At 36.3% G+C, this 20,066-nt stretch overlaps 2 protein-coding genes across 6 annotated transcripts; both read right to left on the bottom strand.

The window, feature by feature from the left end:
* Positions 1 to 6,232: 6,232 nt before the first annotated feature.
* Positions 6,233 to 8,588, bottom strand: LOC111404412 (putative pentatricopeptide repeat-containing protein At3g08820). Its single transcript, XM_023033223.1, has one exon. The coding sequence runs from the start codon at positions 8,454 to 8,456 to the stop codon at positions 7,077 to 7,079; it is 1,380 nt and encodes a 459-aa protein (XP_022888991.1). The 5' UTR covers positions 8,457 to 8,588; the 3' UTR covers positions 6,233 to 7,076.
* Positions 8,589 to 10,228: 1,640 nt separating this feature from the next.
* On the bottom strand, positions 10,229 to 19,299 carry LOC111403229 (protein SCAR2-like). Of its 5 annotated transcripts, XM_023031655.1 has the most exons (11): positions 18,837 to 19,299; positions 17,334 to 17,497; positions 16,909 to 17,032; positions 16,667 to 16,796; positions 15,545 to 15,612; positions 14,367 to 15,427; positions 11,836 to 14,237; positions 11,437 to 11,733; positions 11,266 to 11,349; positions 11,064 to 11,168; positions 10,229 to 10,956 (listed from the first exon to the last, which is right to left on the bottom strand). In XM_023031655.1, the coding sequence occupies exons 1-11, from the start codon at positions 18,989 to 18,991 to the stop codon at positions 10,906 to 10,908; spliced, it is 4,641 nt and encodes a 1,546-aa protein (XP_022887423.1). In that variant the 5' UTR covers positions 18,992 to 19,299; the 3' UTR covers positions 10,229 to 10,905. The 5 variants fall into 5 exon arrangements, with proteins under 5 accessions (XP_022887423.1, XP_022887419.1, XP_022887422.1 ...); XM_023031651.1 differs by having other exon boundaries at positions 11,836 to 15,427; XM_023031654.1 differs by having other exon boundaries at positions 11,437 to 11,715; positions 11,848 to 15,427.
* Positions 19,300 to 20,066: the final 767 nt, after the last annotated feature.

Genomic DNA, 20,066 nt, shown 5'->3' with positions numbered 1-20,066 from the left:
GTGAACCATTTTTCTGAAGTGAGAAGATCGAATCTTCTGTGATCTTAGGTGATTCTAGTCTGAGTGTGAAAACACCCTGATTTCTAAGCCTTAGTTTGAGATCAACACTCACAGCGGGTTTCCTGGAGAAAGAAGGACCTATATTTTTGCGAGATTCTTCGAATTGTTACTGCCTTAGGGAATTTTAATGAGATCCCCTTTTTCTTGTGTTTCAATCTTTGATTACTGCACATTTTATTGCTATTCAATCAAATATTTCTTGGAAACTTCTCTTTTTCAGTGGTATCAGAGCGGTTGGACGGAGGTTCTTGGCTTTGATCTGTGTAGATCTGAAACTGTGACACTCGTTTTTTACCTAACCTTTGTTATTTCTTGAAACCCTATTGAAGGGATCTAGTGAGATTGTTCTGGTTTTTCGATTAATATTACAAATTAATTGTATAAACACTTTAAGCTTGCTGCAACTGTGATTTAAACTCTTGATCTGCGGCTGGTTGGGCAATTCCTTTGTCCAAAAACCCTAGAGTTGTCTAGAATCTGAGGGTTACCTTGACTTAAGTCAAAGGTCTCGATATTCATATACTATTGTGATATTTTTTGGTGTATAATCTCGGTGCTTGCAACTTAAATGTGATTTGTGTTGAGAAAAACACTTTGTGACTATAAGACTTTGAACAAATCCTATGAAATAATTGAAGTTCTTTACAACTTGTAATTACTGTATATTCAATATCTTCTGTGTGGTGATACTTGAGTTGTTCTTTAAGTTGTAAATTTTTTTTTTTTTTTGTGCAATGTCTTCTTGATTTGCTTATACCGTATATGCATTCAATTTTTTTTTTTTTCTAAAAATGACAAATACAAATTTTGAATTGGATGTTTTTAATGGCAAAAGAGACTTCAATCTTTGGCGCCAGAAAATGAGGGCAATTTTGTTACAACAAAAATGTGCTAAAGCCATTGATGAAACATGGCCTGATGATTTAGAAGAAACCAAGAAAATTGAACTTGATGAAACTGCCTGGAGTTCAATTTTTCTGCATTTATCTGAGAATGTACTTGAGAAATTGATGAGACTACGACTGCTGCTGAGCTGTGGAAAAAATTGGAAGATACATACTTGAACAAATCAATGCTTAATAAAGTGTATCTTCTGAAACAATTTTTTGGTTGTAAACTGACCCGTCACTTGATCTTGAGGCTAATATTGATAGATTTAATAAACTATCCCGTGATCTAGCCGATTGTGATGAGAAACTCTCAAAAGATCAGTTGGCTGTGGTCTTGCTAAATTCAATTGGTGATAAGTATAAAGATGTTAAAAGTGCAATTGAAAATGGGAGGGAAACTCTAACCACTTATGTAATTATTAATGCTTTAAGAAATAAGGAGTTAGAGTTAAAGTCCGACAAGAGAGAATCTATCAATGGGGAGAACTTGATGGCTAAAACTAAGTCTAATCCTAAGATTGTGAACTTTAACAAAAAATCTGGACACAAGAAAAGGCAAATCCTAAGGATAAAATGAAAATGAAGACTAAAGGAAAGAAGTTTTTCTATTTTCTTAGTGAGGGTCATTTTATAAAAAATTGTTCCAAAAGACTTAGTGATTTGAAAAATAAATCAAAAGATGATGGTGGTGCAACCTTAGCCTACAATAATGAGACCTTAACTGATGAAGTTTATGTAGCTATAAACTGTCCACCTTGTCAAGAGTGGATTCTTGACTCGGGCTGCACCTACCATATTTGTCCAAACAAAGAATGGTTTACTGAGTTTGAAAATGTAAATGGCGGTAAGGTGTTAATGGGTAATCACATGACATGTCAGGTTAAAGGAATAAGAACAATCACTTTGAAAGTAAAAGGAAATAATAAACTGGTTTTGGAAAAGACTAGATATGTTCCTGATTTACAAAGAAATCTTATTTCCTTAGGGGTTCTAGATGACCTAAAATATGACATATTGATTAATAAGGGATACATTAAAATCTTAAGGAGTACACAAGTAATTATTGAAGCCCCAAAGAGACATGGCCTATACATTTTACAAATTGAAAATTTTTTAGAGTCCACATCATCAGTAATCTCAGTCCAAAATGATAAGAAACATATATGGCATAAAAGATTGGGCCATATTAGTGACAGAGGACTACAGATCTTGAAAATCCAGGGTGCCTTTGGAAAGGAAAACATAGGAAAACTCAGTTTTTGTGACTTGCATTCTTGGAAAACATAACAGATTACCTTTCTTGCCTAGAATGCTTAAATATGTGTCTATACTTGAATATTTGCGTGCTGATCTTTGGAGACCAGCTTCTGTAACAACTCATACTGGTTTTAAATATTTCCTGTCAATTATTGATGATCTTTTTAGAAAAAAATGGACTTTTCTTTTAAAATCAAAATCTGATACTTATGGTGTTTTCAAGGACTAGAAAACTTTGATTGAAAACCAAACTGACAAAAATATTAAGGTCTTAAGAACTGAAAATGATTTGGAATTTTTCAATCTTGAATTTGATGAGTTGTGCAAATTCTCTGGTATATTAAGACATCGAACAGTAGCACACACCCCACAACAAAATGGTTTGGCAAAAAGAATTAATAGAACAATTCTTGAAAAAGTGAGATATATGCTCTTAAGTTTAGGCCTGCCTAAGATTTTTTAGGGGGAAGCTGTTAAAACTGCTAGTTATCTGATTAATAGTAGCCTTTCTAGTGCTATACACTTTAAAACCCCTGAAGAGATGTGAAGTGGAAAACCAGTAGACTTCAGTCTAACTTGAGGGTATTTGGTTGTGCAGCCTTTGCACACCAATTTGAAGGAAAATTAGAACATAGGGCCCTTAAATGTGTATTCTTGGGCTATGGTTAAGCGGTGAAAGGGTATAGGCTATGGGTAAGGGAAAACAAAGGCTATAAGATCATAATTAATAGGAATGTGGTGTTTAATGAAGATGATCTACCTTGCCTTAAATTTGAAAACAAAATAGAGCCCTTAAGTCAGGATGAAAGTGTGGAAAAAGGGGTTGAAATTAAGGTGGAGCAATTTGATGACGAAAATCATCAGAATGCTACACAATCTGATGAGGAAAATGAGGAGATACATGGTGATGGTGCTCCTGATGATGAATCTGAAGCTAAATTAGAATCTGGTCAACCTTTAGATGATTATCAACTTGCTAGAGATAGGTAAAGAAGACGAATAAGGCCTCCTGTTAGGTTTGATGAAGATGTATCTTTGCTATGTTATCGAAGTATGATTGAGAATGAGCTCGAGTCCTTTGAGGAAGCCATAAATATTAAAGACTCTAAGGAATGGCTTGCAACAATGCAGGGTGAAATGCAATCACTTAAAAAGAACAAAACTTGGGTTTTGGAAAAAGACCAGAAGGAAAAAGGGTTGTTGACTGTAAATGGATTTTCAAAATTAAAAGAGGTCAACAAAGTGAAAATGATATAAGATACGAAGCTAGACTAGTGGCTAAGGGTTTTACCCAAAACGAAGGAGTAGATTTCAATGAAATCTTCTCATCTGTTGTAAAATTTACTACTGTTAAGGTTATTTTGGCCTTAGCCACACAGTTTAACTAGGAACTAGATCAACTAGATGTAAAAATAGTTTTTTTAAATGGTGATCTAGATGAAATCATTTACATGAAACAACCTAAAGGATTTGAGGTAAACCAGGAATCTGACTTAGTTTGCCCTCTTAAAAAATTCTTATATGGCTTAAAACAAACTTCAAGACAATGGTATAAAAAATTTGACAACTTTGTACTTGGACTTGGTTTTAAGAGAAGTAACTTTGATAACTGCCTATATTGTAAAAGAAATGGTGTAGAAAATTCCCTCTATCTACTCCTTTATGTGGATGACATGTTATTGGCAAGTCATAACATAAAGGAGATAGAAGATATCAAAAATAAACTAAAATCTGAATTTGAAATGAAGGACTTAGGTCCCGTGAGAAGGATTTTAGGTATTGAAGTTAAAAGAAATAGGAGATAAAGCACACTAAGTCTCAGCCAAAAGTCATATATGTTGAAATTGCTAAATAAATTCTTTATGTCTGATTCCAAAAGTGTAAGTTTGCCTTTGGCAAATCATTTTAAACTCTCAAATGAACAATGTCCTAAATCTAAAGAAGAATTTGAAAGGATGGCAAGAGTGTCATATTCTAACGCAGTTGGGTCTGTCATGTACCTCATGGTCGGTTCTAGGCCAAATTAGGCATATTCTATAAGTGTCTTAAGTAGATATATTTCAAATCCAGGTGAAGCTCATTAGGAAGCCATGAAATGACTTTTTAGATACATTAAGAGTACATCAGATTTTGGAATTCAGTTCAGAAAACAAACTGAAGGTGTTGTATTGAGAGGTTATACTAATTCAGACTATGCTAGCGACAGAGACAATAGGAAGTCCACTTCAACCTATATGTATACTTTGTGTAATTCTTGCATTAGCTGAAAATCCCAACTTCAAACGATAGTTGCATTATCTTCTAACGAAACTGAATATATTGCTGCAACAGATGCTATAAAAGAAGGAATATGGTTGAAAGGGTTATCAAATGAATTTGGCTTTGTTAAGGAAGTAGTTCTTTATTCTGATAGTCAGTCACCCATTCATTTAAGTAGAAATCCAGTCTTGCATAATAGATCTAAATATGTTGATGTTAGATTTCACTTTATAAGGGATATAATTTCACAAGGAGTTGTGAAACTTGAAAATATTTCTACTAATTTTAACCCTGCTGATGCAGGTACAACGGTGCTACCCCTTAACAAGTTCTCAGACAGCTTGAACCTGTTGAACATCACTGCATGCTGATTTGAGTATCTGATATGAATGCTAATGATGTCTTAAAACTGGAAGCAACCACACTGTTGAGTGAATGTGGATCATTGTACCAAAGTGGAGATTGAAAGGTTGTGGCACAATGATACAATTTTGTGAGTTGACCAGCTGACTTTTCCTTATTGATTTTAAAGGGTTAGCTAGTCTGTTAAAAACACAATTTCAATTTATAAAATCGTGTTTCTTCTAATGGACGCCCATGATGATACCATGTGTCAACCCCATGTCCATTAGATGGCTGACCATTTGGTGACTCATATAAAAGGAAGCCCTAAGATTGAAATGCATGAATTTTTCTAGTTTTCAAAAGACATCTCTCTATACTCTGGCCGTTCGAGTTCATCTTCTTCTTCTCTCTTAAAATCAAAGATCTTATTTGATTTTCAACACTTTCTCAAATCTGGTTTTGAAATCTTGAGTGATTCTTTCTGAAAAGTATTGTGTGTTCTTGTGTGAACCATTTTTCTGAAGTGAGAAGATCGAATCTTCTGTGATCTTAGGTGATTCTGGTCTGAGTGAGAAAACACCCTGATTTCTAAGCCTTAGTTTGAGATCAACACTCACAGTGGGTTTCCTGGAGAAAGAAGCACCTATATTTTTGCAAGATTCTTCGAATTGTTACTACCTTGGGGCATTTTAATGAGATCCCCTTTTTTTCTTGTGTTTCAATCTTTGAGTGCTGCACATTTTATTGTTATTAAATCTAATATTTCTTGGAACCTCCTCTTTTCACTAGTCTATAGGTCAGCATGAGATTATTGTGCTGCCCATCATTCCCAATCTTAGTACTATTGTTGCTTGAGAAGTGCACATTCCAAAGGTAAAACATTGCATGTGATAGGAACGATAAAAGGGAAATCTTTTTCTATAAAAAGGATCCATTTCAAAAAAATGACACGAATTGAGAGATTTCAAACGCTAAGGACAACCAATTCATACTCACAATACACTCCAATCTCACATAACCTCTAGAAAATAACGCTTCCCCACAAATTCTTATAAGTTGATAAAAAAAGGTGTCATGTCACTTTTTATTATTAACAAATTTCTTGTCTTTTCAGCATTATGTAATGTAAAGAGATAAATCTTAACAAGTGTAATATATTACATATTTAAAATTCGAAAATTACTTGTTTGGTGCTGAACTATTTACCATTTAGGAATTGCATCACAGTGGAAGTTAATTTTTTGTTTAGAAATCCATGTATGCCATGTCACTAATAAATGTTATTTTTATGTTAGTTAGAGTTGAATATGTTATATTTTTGTAATTGCGAATTTTGGCACCTAGTGAGAAGTGAGAACTCATTTTGTGCTGGTTTGAGTTGAGAGGAAAGCTGCTAAATTTTTGCTACCGAGTTGGGTATGTATAAATCTCATTTTAGTGTTTTAAAACATTATAATCACGAACACCAAGTCGATTTTGCAACAGCAAACTGAACAGGGGCAATTATACAAGACAGGACACAGAGTTGCAATGATGTCACAAAATCCATCCTATTCTGAGTCAGTCTACAGAGCTGTTATCCTGGTCTGTTCTGCACTCCAACCGAACAAGTTGAGATTCTTCATTGCCCCATGCACTGTTTAACACGTTCTAGATGATTGACTGGTGCAATCTGAATTTTACCGCAGCCCTAAGATGGTATAACGAATTGGCAAATATCAAAAGAATGCTCAAGATAGCACATCCCAATCTAATCTAGTCATCACCTGTCATCTCAATCGGGATAAGTATGCTAGCCTGTATAAGTTGAAGGTGGAAACCCAATACAACGTACCTTCTGAAGTATCCGTGGGACATTGTCAAACGACACAAGCACCCTGCACTGGGGCTTAACTTCCAACTCTCAAAGTTCGCAATTGATGGGAGAGTATTAAATCAGTCAGGAGGTAATTTTATCTCATTTTACTGAATAACTGTGCTTTTCCTGATCGCAACTGCATCCCTGTGTAACTGTATGATCTCACCGTGCTTTTCTAGAATTGCATTTAGATGTGTACTCCATTGTCTTAATTTAACAGCAAATGTAAACCCCCAATAAATAATCCTTACACATACACAACAATCAGCAAACAATCGAACAGTTAGTGTCCCTCATGATAATTTCACTGCTTGTTATCTTCAAGATTAGCTTGAGAGACGTATGTCAGTCACCAATTTTTGGTATTTTGAAGAAATATTTCCTCAAAGCTACATCCGAAATATGCCTCACCAATAATCTCTACAAGAGCATGAACCATCAACGAAACAATGGAAACGGTTAGTGTCCCTCACAATAATTTCTCTTCCCGATATCTTTGAGATGAGCTTGATTGCTGTATGACAGTCGCCACAAACCCGGAGGTTTTTAACTATTCGGATTATATTTCCGGGTTCAGTACTGATTAAGCCAAATGCAAGAGCAAGCTTCTCGCTATGACAACCAAGGAAATGCTCCTTCTCCTCGTCTTCAATGTCAAATAGAACAAATTCAGTTGTTGGAGTGTAACCTGCTGCTCTCAACTCTTTGGCCAATTCTCTGAGTTTAACATATATCTTAACTGACATAGGATGGGAAGTATCTCCAACGAGAAACTCGTGTACAATTCCATCTACTTCTATCCAACTGTACCCGGGCACTTTCTGAACGCCTTTTTCATTCATAACTGACCTAATTTTTTCTGACTTGTCCCATTTATGGTTAGCGGAGTAGATATTNCCATTTGCAGCATAACCCTGAATCATAGCACTCCAAGAAACAATATCCCTTTCAGTCATATCTTCAAAAACAGCACGAGCCTTCTCCATGTCTCCGCATTTGCCATACATATCGACTAAAGAGGTGTTCACAAAGACATTCCTCCCCATTCCAGTGTCCAGTACACATCTATGTATCCACTCAGCGGCCCCCAAATCCCCTAATTGACCACACGCCGACAAAACCCGAACAAGAGTAAAACTATCCGGCCTCAGACCCATCTTTAATGACCTCCGAAACAAATTAACTGCCTCTGTAAGCCTCCCAGCTCCAATATAACCACTTATTATTGCTGTCCAAGAAACCACATTCTTTTCAGGAATATCATCAAACACTTTCTGTGCATCCACCAAACTCCCCACTTTCGCATAAAAGGACACCAACCCAGTGTTCACAAACACATCACAATCAAAACCCGCTTTCACAGCGAGAGAATGAACATTCATACCTAGTCCAAAATTTGAGTTCCTTGCACAAGACTTGAGCACAAACGGAAACGTAAAATTATTCGGCAAAAAACCATCCTTATGCATCAAACTAAAAAACTCAGTCGCTTGAGAAAAACAATCACTTGACACCAACCCACGAATCACAGTGTTCCATAAGAAAATATTCGGATCATAAGTATTGGTAAAAATAGCAGTAGCGTAATCTGGGTGGTTGAAGTTGAAGGTGGATTTTAAGAGCATGTTCAAAAGATAGTGATTGTGATCGAGGTGAAATCGAAAGAGGCGTGCATGGATGTGCTTGAGGTGGTTGAAGGAAGTGAAGCCTTGAAAGAGAGCTGCTTTTATTTCAGTTAAGGCAAGCGGGACAATGGGAGAAGCGGGATTGAACAACACTGTACTCATGGTTAGAAAGAAAAGAAGGCGACGTCGCCTTGCCGCCGCAAAATTCAAATAACCATCGAATTAAGTACAATGTAATTGCCGTGTCAAAATGGATTCGACTGTTGAGGACGAGAATGACTCACCTATTAATTAGGCATATTCTCCGTTTTGTTACTGGATTCAGAAAAAAATACAAGATACATTAAGGGTCATTTGATTGAAAAAATGAAATTTGAGTGAAAAGAAAATAAATTTTAGGGAATTGAATTGTTTAGAAATTATTTTACTAAAAATTGTCAATTATTGTGTTTGATTGATATAATTTTTTACGTGAAAAATGTTAAAATAAAAGTGTTTTTTGGTGTTCATTTGACTTGTTTTACATGAAAATTGTCAATTAAAGGGATAGAATTATAACCATTGGGGGATAGAATTTGTTTACATTGCCCAAAGAAAAAAAGTCAAGAAAATCATCTATCTTTTGGTATTTATTTGACTTTGTTTTACATGAAAATTGTAAAATATTTTTTTACAATTAGGAATAGAATTTGTTTTCATTTTCAAAAAAAAATCAGCAACATCCTTGAAAAACAAGAAAATATATATATATATATATACACTATCAAATAGCCAAAAAGTAGAAGTTGAAATTTGAATTCCATTTTTCATGAAAAATAACAGCCAATCAAACATGGCCTAGTATTACTCAAATGATAGCAAATACAAAATATGATGTAATACTGGTGATATAAACTTTATGGATTGTTACTCTATGATATATCAAGATATCCATTTTATACTTGTATCTCAATATATCCCTTTTATACTTGTATCTCAGCCAGCGTTTGGCCCCATTTTTTGGAAATAAAAGTGGATTGAATAATATTTTTTCGAAAAATGAATGATTAAAAAAGAAGGAAAAGTTTTCAATTTACGTTCAATGTTATTTTAGAAAAGATTGTATGAATAAAAATATGAGAGGAGAAAATAAAATGTAATTTAATGAGGACCAAATGAAGACTCAGTGTCTCTGAAAAATTTGAACTTCTAGATTCATAAGAATCAGATCATGCATCAATTCATTGTCGCCATCATCTTAAGTTCCAACTATACTTCATTTCACTGTCTTCTAATTTGATTTTTAAAACCGTCTTTCAAATTTGAACCTTAACTTCGGAAAATGACAACCAATGGCATTACACGGGTATGATAGTTGGGCAGTTATCCTTTTTGAATTAATTGTTTCAATGGTCGTTGAACTTATGTCTATATTTTTTATTAATCACTGAAATTTAAAATGTCAAATTTTGATCATTAAATTTAGGTCCATGTCTTCAATTACTGACTGAAATTTAAAATACTGAACTTTAAAAAATATTGTACGTTGCTCACTAGTATAAATGTTCAAATTTGAAAAATGTCGAGTTTTTAGTAAGTATTGTACAACATTTTTCAAAGTTCAACGGTCAAAACTCGACATTTTAAACTTCAATGAGTAATCGAAGATATTGATCTAAATTCAATTACCAAAACTCAACGTTTTAAATTTCAATGACCAATTAAAGACATATACCTAAGTTCAGTATTATACTAACTGGATTACAGTACTGCATGCACACAACCCAAGGAAAAAAAACTCTGACAATGCCAGAGACCAAAGGGAGTTTCAGTCGCTTGTCATCCAGTACATGCAAGCAACATCGAGTTGTTAAATCCTTAAAGAACCAGAAAAAGCAACCTTGATCACTGGCTTGCTCCGTAATAAATCATTCCGCTATTCAGCTCTTCTCAAAGAAACCAAACTGAACTAAAATTACATATTCACCATGTAAAACCTACAAAGAATGAGATTTAACATGTCAAAAGATGGTCCAAGCAATTCATTTCTCAATTACAAGCTCTCCATAACATCTGGCTAAGGCATGTGAAACATCCCAGTATAAAGCAAAAACAAAATTGTAGTGATGCGTTTACAAATGAAATTTTGGGGGAAAAAAACAACTGCAACCATATATCTCCAACATTTACAGGCAAAGGAATTACTATTCTATATACAAACGGGCCTCAAATATGCTTCAACAAATTTCAGCCGAACATTACCCTGGTTGGGAAGCAACCAAAGAGCTGCATTATATCAGAGAGAGAGAGAGAGAGAGAGAACAGAAGACATAAACTAAAAAGAGGCGCACTACATGTACAGAAAATAATCTGCCTAAAAACTAACAGACCACACACAGTCCGGCGTGGGTGGTTATATTTTTTCAATATAAAACTCGCATGGGTTATCCCATGTGACTTTTCTGGATTTCTTTTGTGGGAAAAATTCTATACAACCAGAATTTCTCAAATAACAATCACGTTAACTTTCCAATAACATCCCCCATATTTTCCCTTGTGGGCAACCAAACTCTCGCAAGATTGTCGACAAGATGGCTGCACTATTCCGGAATTACAGCTTAGGGAAGATTGTTCATGAATCACTCCAACTATCTTCATCGTCGTCATCACTTCCAGTAAATGCCTACAATATTTCATCAATATACACCATAATTAACACAAAACAAGTATACATTTGCAAGCATGCTCTGTGTGTGTGTGTGTGTGAGAGAGAGAGAGAGAGAGAGAGACCTGGCGAATGGCATTTGCTTTCTCCAAAATTGCAGCAACTTTAAGATTGGTATTAGGACCCTGAATGCTAGGCCTACTAGCGACTGCAGGTTTCAGGTTGAATGACTGACAAATGAAGATAATATCTAATTATCTGCTCAAGATGACAATGGGTACATATCAAAAAAACACCGGAAAATACTCCAGGCTTGTCTATTCTTACCTTGGTCCGTATTTGTTCCAAGAGTGAATCTCTTTCATCAACTTTCTGTATCTCAGGCCTAATCCGTTCTGTCACTTTCCTCAACTGCAGAATAATTCAACTTATCAGAAGGATGCATCTCACTAAACCCAATCTATTTTTTAACAGGCCAAGGGACCTTGGAATACTTACTTTGCTTCTATCACGAGCCACAACAGCGTCAATCAGAGGATTTCGAGGTCTAGGTTGCTTCATTGTTCTACTCCCATTTGCAATTCCATCTTCCAAAGTTGGTGATGTGGTTTCACCCTCTGAAGATGGCATGACAAGCACGGGCATCTTTGGTAAAAATTTAACTTCTTCAGGCCTCGTAGGGTTTGCCTCCATACTGGAAGAGCTGCGTTCAACCTTCTCTTCCTTTGAACTGATTTCTGGGGCAACCTCTTCCTTTGAACTGATTTCTGGGGTGACCTCTTCCTTTGAACTGATTTCTGCAGCCACTTGATGCAAAGGTCCGATCAATTCATGTGTCAAGCAAATGTTATTAGTGGATGCTGTATCTACAGAAGTTTCTTGGCAGAAGGAACTGATTTCTGGGGTGACCTCTTCCTTTGAACTGATTTCTGCAGCCACTTGATGCAAAGGTCCGATCAATTCATGTGTCAAGCAAATGTTATTAGTGGATGCTGTATCTACAGAAGTTTCTTGGCAGAATGAAGTTAATCGAGACTGTAATACACTTCCCTTTCCCATAAGGAAACTGTCATGTGGCATTTCATCATATTGTTCGGGGCCTTCAGGCAACATTAAGGATGAACTCATCAATTGATTTCCACCAAGCACAAGACGATTATTTTCAGTATTGCTGGGATGACCACCATGTGGCACTTGTGAGAGTGAAGCAGAGTGCATTATATTAGCAGAAGAATATTCCAGTAAAGAAAGTGAATCCGCACGTGTCACGGCTGAAACTGGCAAAATTGGGTTTTGAACATTCCGGTCAGCAACCGTTGGCAATGATGATACGAATGGACCAACATTATGTTGTGTTGCTACTCTCTCTGAAGCAGAAGCGTGCTGAAGCTTGCCCATCCTCCACTGAACGGGAGGGAGAGGTGGCAGTGGAGGCAATTCCTCCATATTGATCAGATTTGCCTCAGAAAGAAGGTTAATAGGAGGAAGGGTCAAAATTAATGGATCCTTGGGATATCCAGACACGTTAAGATCATTGCTGCCCTGTACTGGAATCTCCGATATAGAAAGTTGATTTTGAATGTTCACCAGTAAACATTTAGAAGCAGAATCGCTTGATCCTTCAGGATCATTGGGATCTAAATTCTGCACAACTTTCAATTGTGGTACCTCCTCCAAGTTTTCCTCAACAGTATCTTGAAAATCGTCTTTATCACTTTGACTAGGAAGTAACTTGATAGTCTCTTCTACAATTGTTTCTTCAGCATTATGATGGACATGTAAAGTGGAAGCATCTTCAGTATGATCTATGAGACCACCTTGCCTGCAAGATTCCTGTTCTATGGCTAATAAGCCATTTTGTTCCAAATATGACTGAGTTGGGGCAGCATTGACAAGATCATATTCAACAGGGCTGCTGCATAAAACTGAGTCCGAGCCTGACGGGGCAGCTTCTTGTTGGCCTACTTCCTTTCCTAACCCAGAGTCCTTATGATTGTCTGGCAGACATTTCATTTCAATTTTGAATTCATTCTGACCTAAATTCCCAGAAGAACAAGCATATGCTTCCTGCAACTTGTTGAGATCCACAGATGAGCAGACATTATCATCATTACTATCATTGTCAGGGCCAGCAACAGCATCCATGACCATTGCACCTGATTGATCTGCCACAGAATCAATTTCATCTAACTGTACTTGAACCTCATTTAGTGATGTAGGATCAGGGGAGAAAGTAATGCAAGTAGCACCCTTTCCAATTAAATCAGTAGACAGGTTGATTTCACCCACTTTTAAGCCATCTATATTACTATTATTGTCAGTAGTAGCCATGACTACAGCAACTGATTGATCTGCCTCAGAATCCACTTCATCTAACTGTACATGAACCTCATTCAGCAATGTAGGATCGGGAGATAGAGTAATATCAGTAGCATCATTTCCAATCAAATCAGTGCATGGGTTAATTTCATCCACTTGTACACTATTTGATGTTGTCACAGGCTCATCAAGATTTTCCTCACTACAATGTGAATTTTCCACATCAGCTAAATCAAGATGGTAAGCATCACCTCCGATTCCTGTGCCCTGCAACCCTACGGAACTGCAAGATTTGGAATTTCCAATTACTGGAATTTCATTACCCATTGTATCTTTGGCGTGAATAATAATATCGCAAGCATCATGAAGTTCAAAATCTTTCTGGGACAAATAAAGTGAGTTTTCTTCTGTATCGGGTGAAACCGAATCTGGTGAACCAATCTGATTTTCAACTAAAGTGCAAGTGTAATCGTCATTTGCACCAACAGTTTTAGCCATATTATGCAATGAATTTTCATCATTTGCCTTCTCAGTAACAGCCTCCAAGATGCATGATATATTATTTGAAGCATCAGAAAATACATTTGGATTCCCATCGTCCAGCTCATCCACAAGCTGTTTTTCTTCAGACACAATAGGTACGCAACCATCACTGTGCTGAGAAATAGTATCAGAATGACCACACTTACAGTTTTCATGTAAATTTGGAACTTCCTCAACTAATATGCACGGAACTGTTTTTTTGGCAGACACCATATATAAATCATCATCTATGTCCTCGTCCAGATTTAGATCCTCCTTATTTGAATCATTCCTATGCAAGTATGTGCCAGACATTTGTGAATTTTCTCTAGTAATACAATGAACTTCGGAGCCCATAGATATACTGGGTACATAATCACTTATACTTCCATTTGATTCATCTGTCGGATGATTTTCAGCAGATAGTTTTGGTGGGAAATCATCTCCTATCTGCAGTGCTGCAGAAGGGATACTGTAAATACAGGACAAATTCGTAATCATGCTTGTCCCATCATGCTCTGTATTTATTAATTCATTACTGATTTCATTATAACTAGAAGACATTTCATCTGACTCCCTGAACCTACCTTTTCCGACAACTGATTCTGAATCCAAATGTACTGAAGTAGGGATTGCATCAGTTGCACATGAGCTAGAAATCAGATCCTCAAAGTCAGTGTGGCTGGATATTTCAGCTATGCCGATACATGTACCATCAGAAACAACAGGTTTTGGATCTTGGGAAACCGAATCATCTCCATGACCAGTTTGCTGGTGGGATGATCCATCAAAGATATCAGTTTCAGGAATATGAGTCGATGGAAAGACTTCAGTAGAAGCATCACGATCTGATGGTGAGTTTTCAGCTGAAGTGCTTTGAGTATCAGATAATGAAAAACTAGATATCTCCTTTTTGGATGAATTGTTCCCATCATTGGATAAAGTGGAGGTTGCAACTGATTTAGAATCTGAAGAATGAGCTTGAAGCTGCTTTCCATTTGCATCAGAAATTGACAGCTGCCTTTTGATATTCAAGGAGACCAAATCACTTTTGCCTCTTATTTCAGAATCTGTATCCATTTCTGAATCCATTGTTGAAGGTGCATCAACATAATTCTCTCTCTCACTAGCAATATCATCAGATTGGTAACCATCTAAGCTGCCTCCGGTTTCTCTTTCTTCATCGGCTGCTATATCCTTTTCACTTGTCACTCTGTGAAGAACGGATGAGCTGCCATCTTCTTCATAACTAGGATTGGGTTTGGACACCTCTGGGATTTTATCTTCTGTGGAAATTTCATTTGGCTCATATATGGATTTCTGTAGCATAGTTTCCTCTCTATCTCGAGATGGAGGACTTTTTTCTCTTCCCATATTCTCTGTTTCAGGACTCACTGTTCTTAGTTCTAGCACCTTAGGTCCAGTTTCATTAGGATCATTTGTTTGTAATTTCAATGGTGACCACCTCACAGAGACTTCATGAACCACTTTATGTTCTGGGGAAGAGGTATTCAACACCTTCTCCATGTAGCTCTTCCCAGATTTCAAGTTAAACGGAAATCCATCCAGCTTCCTCTTCAATTTCACTCGACGTGCAGGATTACCAACACCATTCTTAATATGCTCCTCGAGAAACAATTGATGCAGTCTGTAAAAGTTAAGATACTCGTCATAATGCAGATCTCATGTTGTGTATAATAATAACAGTTAAAAGAGAGAGAGAGAGAGAGAGAGAGAGCTGAAAATAGAGATATTAAAGTCTTACTTGGGATGTGTTGTTGGTACAACAACCTCAGGGGTTTCTCCATTCCTCCAGCGTGGACCTTTCTTCTGCTAGACATAAAAACAAGAAACATACATTAATACGGGAGAAAATAAACAGACCACCTGGAAAGTTATGTAAGGAATACGAGAAACTGATGGCTGTAGAATGCTCCAAATTCAAGTAAGAAAATAAATGTTTGTAAAATATAGAAGCGGGATAGGTTTCTACACATCACATACCATGCCAATTGCCTGGTTCTAAGTTCTAACTGATGGTTCCCTATGAATTCAAGTTATAAAAAGGGTTCAGGTATTGCAGGCGTAAAGTCAAAGATAATACGAAATGTTATTTACTAAACAGCCCAAATTAATATTACCAAAAAGAAAAGACACTACAAGGTTAAGAAAATCTTAACTTGAAAAGAAGAGGCAAAGTATAAAACCTTGATCCAAGGATCCATGTGGATTATTTCAGTTCAAAATTTACGAATAAAACTATCTCTGTTAAATTATAGCACTTATTGGTATTTAACAGGAATAGTGTCCTCATTGGCGAGATGATCGGATAGTATATATTCCTAAGATTTGAACTGTACCAGTGAAAATGACAGTTTCCAGGTAGCAACTTAGTAGTCTGAAAGAGGATAATTAAACTTCAAGGATAACGGATATAGTATAACCTTCAAATATAGGCCTGTGTGGAACACATGCAGTAATACCATACACTCAATAGCTCATACAATGTAAACTATATTGCAACTTCTCTACTTTTGTATAATCAGAAAGAGAATTATTCTAATAGCTTCTATCTTAATCGTACAAATAAACAAATAACATTGCCACAAAAGAAAAATATCCACGGCTCTGTTTGAGCCTCATTTTTGGGAGAATAGATTTTGTAATAGTGATTTTTTTGGAGAACGTGTGATTAAAAAGTACGAAAAAATTTTGGATTTATGTGCAAAATTATTTTATTGGGAGAATGTGTGGTTGAAAATGGGAATGGAGAAAAATGAATTTTTGGAAAATGAGGCTCAAACAGGCACTAAGTAGAGGGCATAACTCTGCTCAAGTATAAATGGATTATACTAGGTGCCGAAAGCTGCAATAGCCAAGGAACTACCTTTGCTTTGCGGGTTTTCTTTTCCCTCTGAACATCTGTGCGCGTCATTCCAGCGAATGGTGCTTCTGCTTTAAAGAATGCAGGATCAGTATAACGTTTTAAACATGCCCCAGCACCAGCAACATCAAACCTGTAAGAAAAAATGAAATTCTGAGCTTTAAATTCATAAGCAGGTTTCATTAACTTTTAGAGACATTATTTCAGTACTGCTGGACACTACTTGTACAGACACAGGATCATACTTGTCTAGAAGGAATAAGCGGGGTGGACCCCTGCATTCTTCATATGAATCCATTATAAATCGAGGTAAATCTCCCTGTGTGATTAGGTTCTGGTCCATCCTTTGATGAGGATGCCAATCAACGCCTGCAATATAATTATTCAGCCAATAATACTGTGATATTCATCAAACAACTTGAGGCATCTTTCAAACATGTTATTTAGAAAATGAACTCGAGACAGATTCTTAATTTAGAAAGTGAACTACAGACAGATTCCTAAAAGGATGAAGAACCCAACAATTCCCAGTTGAGACTTTATGTATCATATCTCTACCTAAATAAAAACGAATATAGGATCACCATTTAAAAAACTCCAGACTAAAAATAATAAGAATGATGTTTTGGAACACATTCAACCGAATAATAAATCAACAGAAAGTTCTAACCAGAATTATAGAAGAACGAAGAATGATTGGTTTGGGAGAGAAATGCCTTCTCAATCAAAGGAACCTCAGCCTCAAGCTGTTGGATGCGAACCATTAAGCCATGGCCTCTGGCAGCAGTCACCATCACTTCTTCATGTAGATCACGAAAAATTTCAGCAGCAAACCTTCAGCAATTACAAGACACGAGCAATTAAGAGAAAAATGCTTCATACTCAGGCTAGTATGGGAAAGAGAATTTAATTGCTGCTTATTGTTAAATTATTCCTTTGGTTAAGGGGGGAAAAAAGAAAAGAAATTACAAGATCAGATAGGATAACTGAGGCTGAGGGAACCATCTAACCAGAAGCAATTCAACTGTCACTTTCTTCCAAACAACCTATAGAAATTAATTCCCCGAAGAATACCAATTTTTCCTTCTTAACAAACAAAAGGCCTTGATAAAAGTTGTTTGATTCTTAATGAACTACAGAAGTTATAGCAGATTCAGTGTAAAATGAATTGATGTATCAGGCTTGTTAAAAAAGTTAGAAAAAAGAGATTAAAAAGAACAATAACTGCAAAAGCAATCTTTTAAAATATACGCTATAAATTGCTTCGATAGTAAGGTAAACATTTTGAAAACTGTCATTTCCAAACAACAGCAAAATAAGGCTAGAGCACAAAGACAGAATCCTCAACCAACATTAACTTAGTAATCAGCTGCACAATAATATTGCATCGCGACAGATGCTAAAGGATTACAAGTTACAGAAATTTAATGCAGAAAAAGTTTTAAAATTGTGTTTCATCAACGTTGATAAGAAACACGGATAAAGGTGCTAACAAAATGCAATAATCTTTTCGTAAAAGTTGGATCACTCTAATTTCACAAATTTAATACAGACATCATATGATACACTAAATGTGATCCTCATCTTCCCTGACGATTCCATATCTAGCAGACAAAGTGATTCTTAAAGCCCCATCGACTGATTAAGACATAGTTCTCACTGCACTTGATGACATGGTACAAACAGCTTGAAATCATAGAAGGAGATTTTTTGCCCAATTTTGGTTCCATTTTTGGCTAGTTTCAGTTCCAGAGTGCAATTTCATGGAGATCTATAATGTAATTAATCAATAAGACTTATTACTGTAGCAAAGCTGCTATCCCTCGTGTACACTACTAATCAATCAAAAGATTTTAATCAATTCCAGGAATTCGGAGAAAGAAAAATAAAAAAGACAATCTCCAGCTCAAGCTCGTATTGTTTTGAAGGCCTGGTAAAACATTACATCGCAGTTTTCCAGAATTCAGAGACACCTAAATCCGAAAATCAAATAGATCTCGATCCCACACTTGTCAACAGTAAAAACTGCTCAACCATCAAAATCGCAATATAATCCACAAGAAAGCCTAATTCCACACATCTCACCAGCAATTACCACAATTCAAAAAACAAAACAATCATAAAATAGTAAATCAAAAAAAAAAAATCAAAAAACTAAAACAGAAGAACTCACTCAGCAAGGTCACCGAGCTGGCGGAGAACGCCGACTAGGCCAGCCATAGCAACGCCTTCGAGCAGAGCCTCCGGATCATCCTTATCGGCGGCTCTGTACAGCTCTGGATCAGCCAAGCTGTACTCATTCCTTATCTCATACCTACTCATCGGCATTTTTCCTCTCTCCTCTCTTTCAAAACCCTAGCTCAATTTCAATTTGTCCTCAATTCAATTCTCAAATTCACCACCTTAAACCACCTCCACACAAATTGCCGTATATATCTATAAATTACATATAAATATATATAGAGAAAAAAAATCCTGTTTAATTCGGATAATGTCCGAGAGAGAGAGGGCGAGACGGGGGGAGAGGGGAAGACTTGAGGAGACGGTGAGAGTGTTGACTGTTACAAATACATGTCAGAAAAAGAAAGCTATTTTTATTTTAGCGGAGGATTTTTGGGAATAGGGAATGGGAATGAATGAAACAAAAAGGGAGCAGCTAAAATGTATATTATGAAGTCACGTGCATCCCGCCTACTATTGTGGTTTAAGGCGCGTTAGATCGTGCATTGTCTTTTAAGTTTTAACTGCAAAAAAATAAATAAATAAATAATGCACAATTGCAACAAAACACAACTTTACATCGAGGAAAAATAATTAACTTTAACCTAAAAATATTAGTTACAAGAATAATATATGATGCTACCAAAAAAATATCACCTGAAAGAACTCGAGCTTGATGGACGAATTTCACTTTGATGAACACGAATGGTCTGTGAATACCTGCAACAAAGGCAACAAGGTGTGTGCTCGTCGCCCCTCCGATACTTAAGTGAGATGGAGAATTTAGTGCGTGAGGCTATAAAATGAAGATAATAAAAAACGTACATCAAGAATGAACACGGGTTGGGTATTTATAGATGTCAACGGTGGAGTCCTAAAAGGACTTATTCTGTCACGATCCTTATCCTCGTAGGAAAAGGAGTTAGTGTTTCACTTCAAGTATTTAAGTCACTGTTTGAGTTAAAGAAGGAGTCTAATAGGGTAGGGATTGTGACCAGATAAGGATTAGTGTCCCCATAAGTCTTATAGAAAAGCTGTCGAGTCAATATACATACCCCGACCTCAAATGCCCGACCTTGTCTTGGTGTTTTTAGGGGGTATTGAGATCGGGGTTATAAGGTGGAGTTCGTGATGGACAAGATCTAGGATCATCATTGGCCCCATACATCGAGGTCGTAGATTC

The sequence above is a fragment of the Olea europaea genome, chromosome 11, assembly GCF_002742605.1.
Source record: "Olea europaea var. sylvestris chromosome 11, O_europaea_v1, whole genome shotgun sequence".
NCBI lineage: Eukaryota > Viridiplantae > Streptophyta > Magnoliopsida > Lamiales > Oleaceae > Olea > Olea europaea.
The sequence above is the reverse complement of the archived record's forward strand: the minus strand, read 5'-3'. Positions and strand labels throughout refer to the sequence as shown.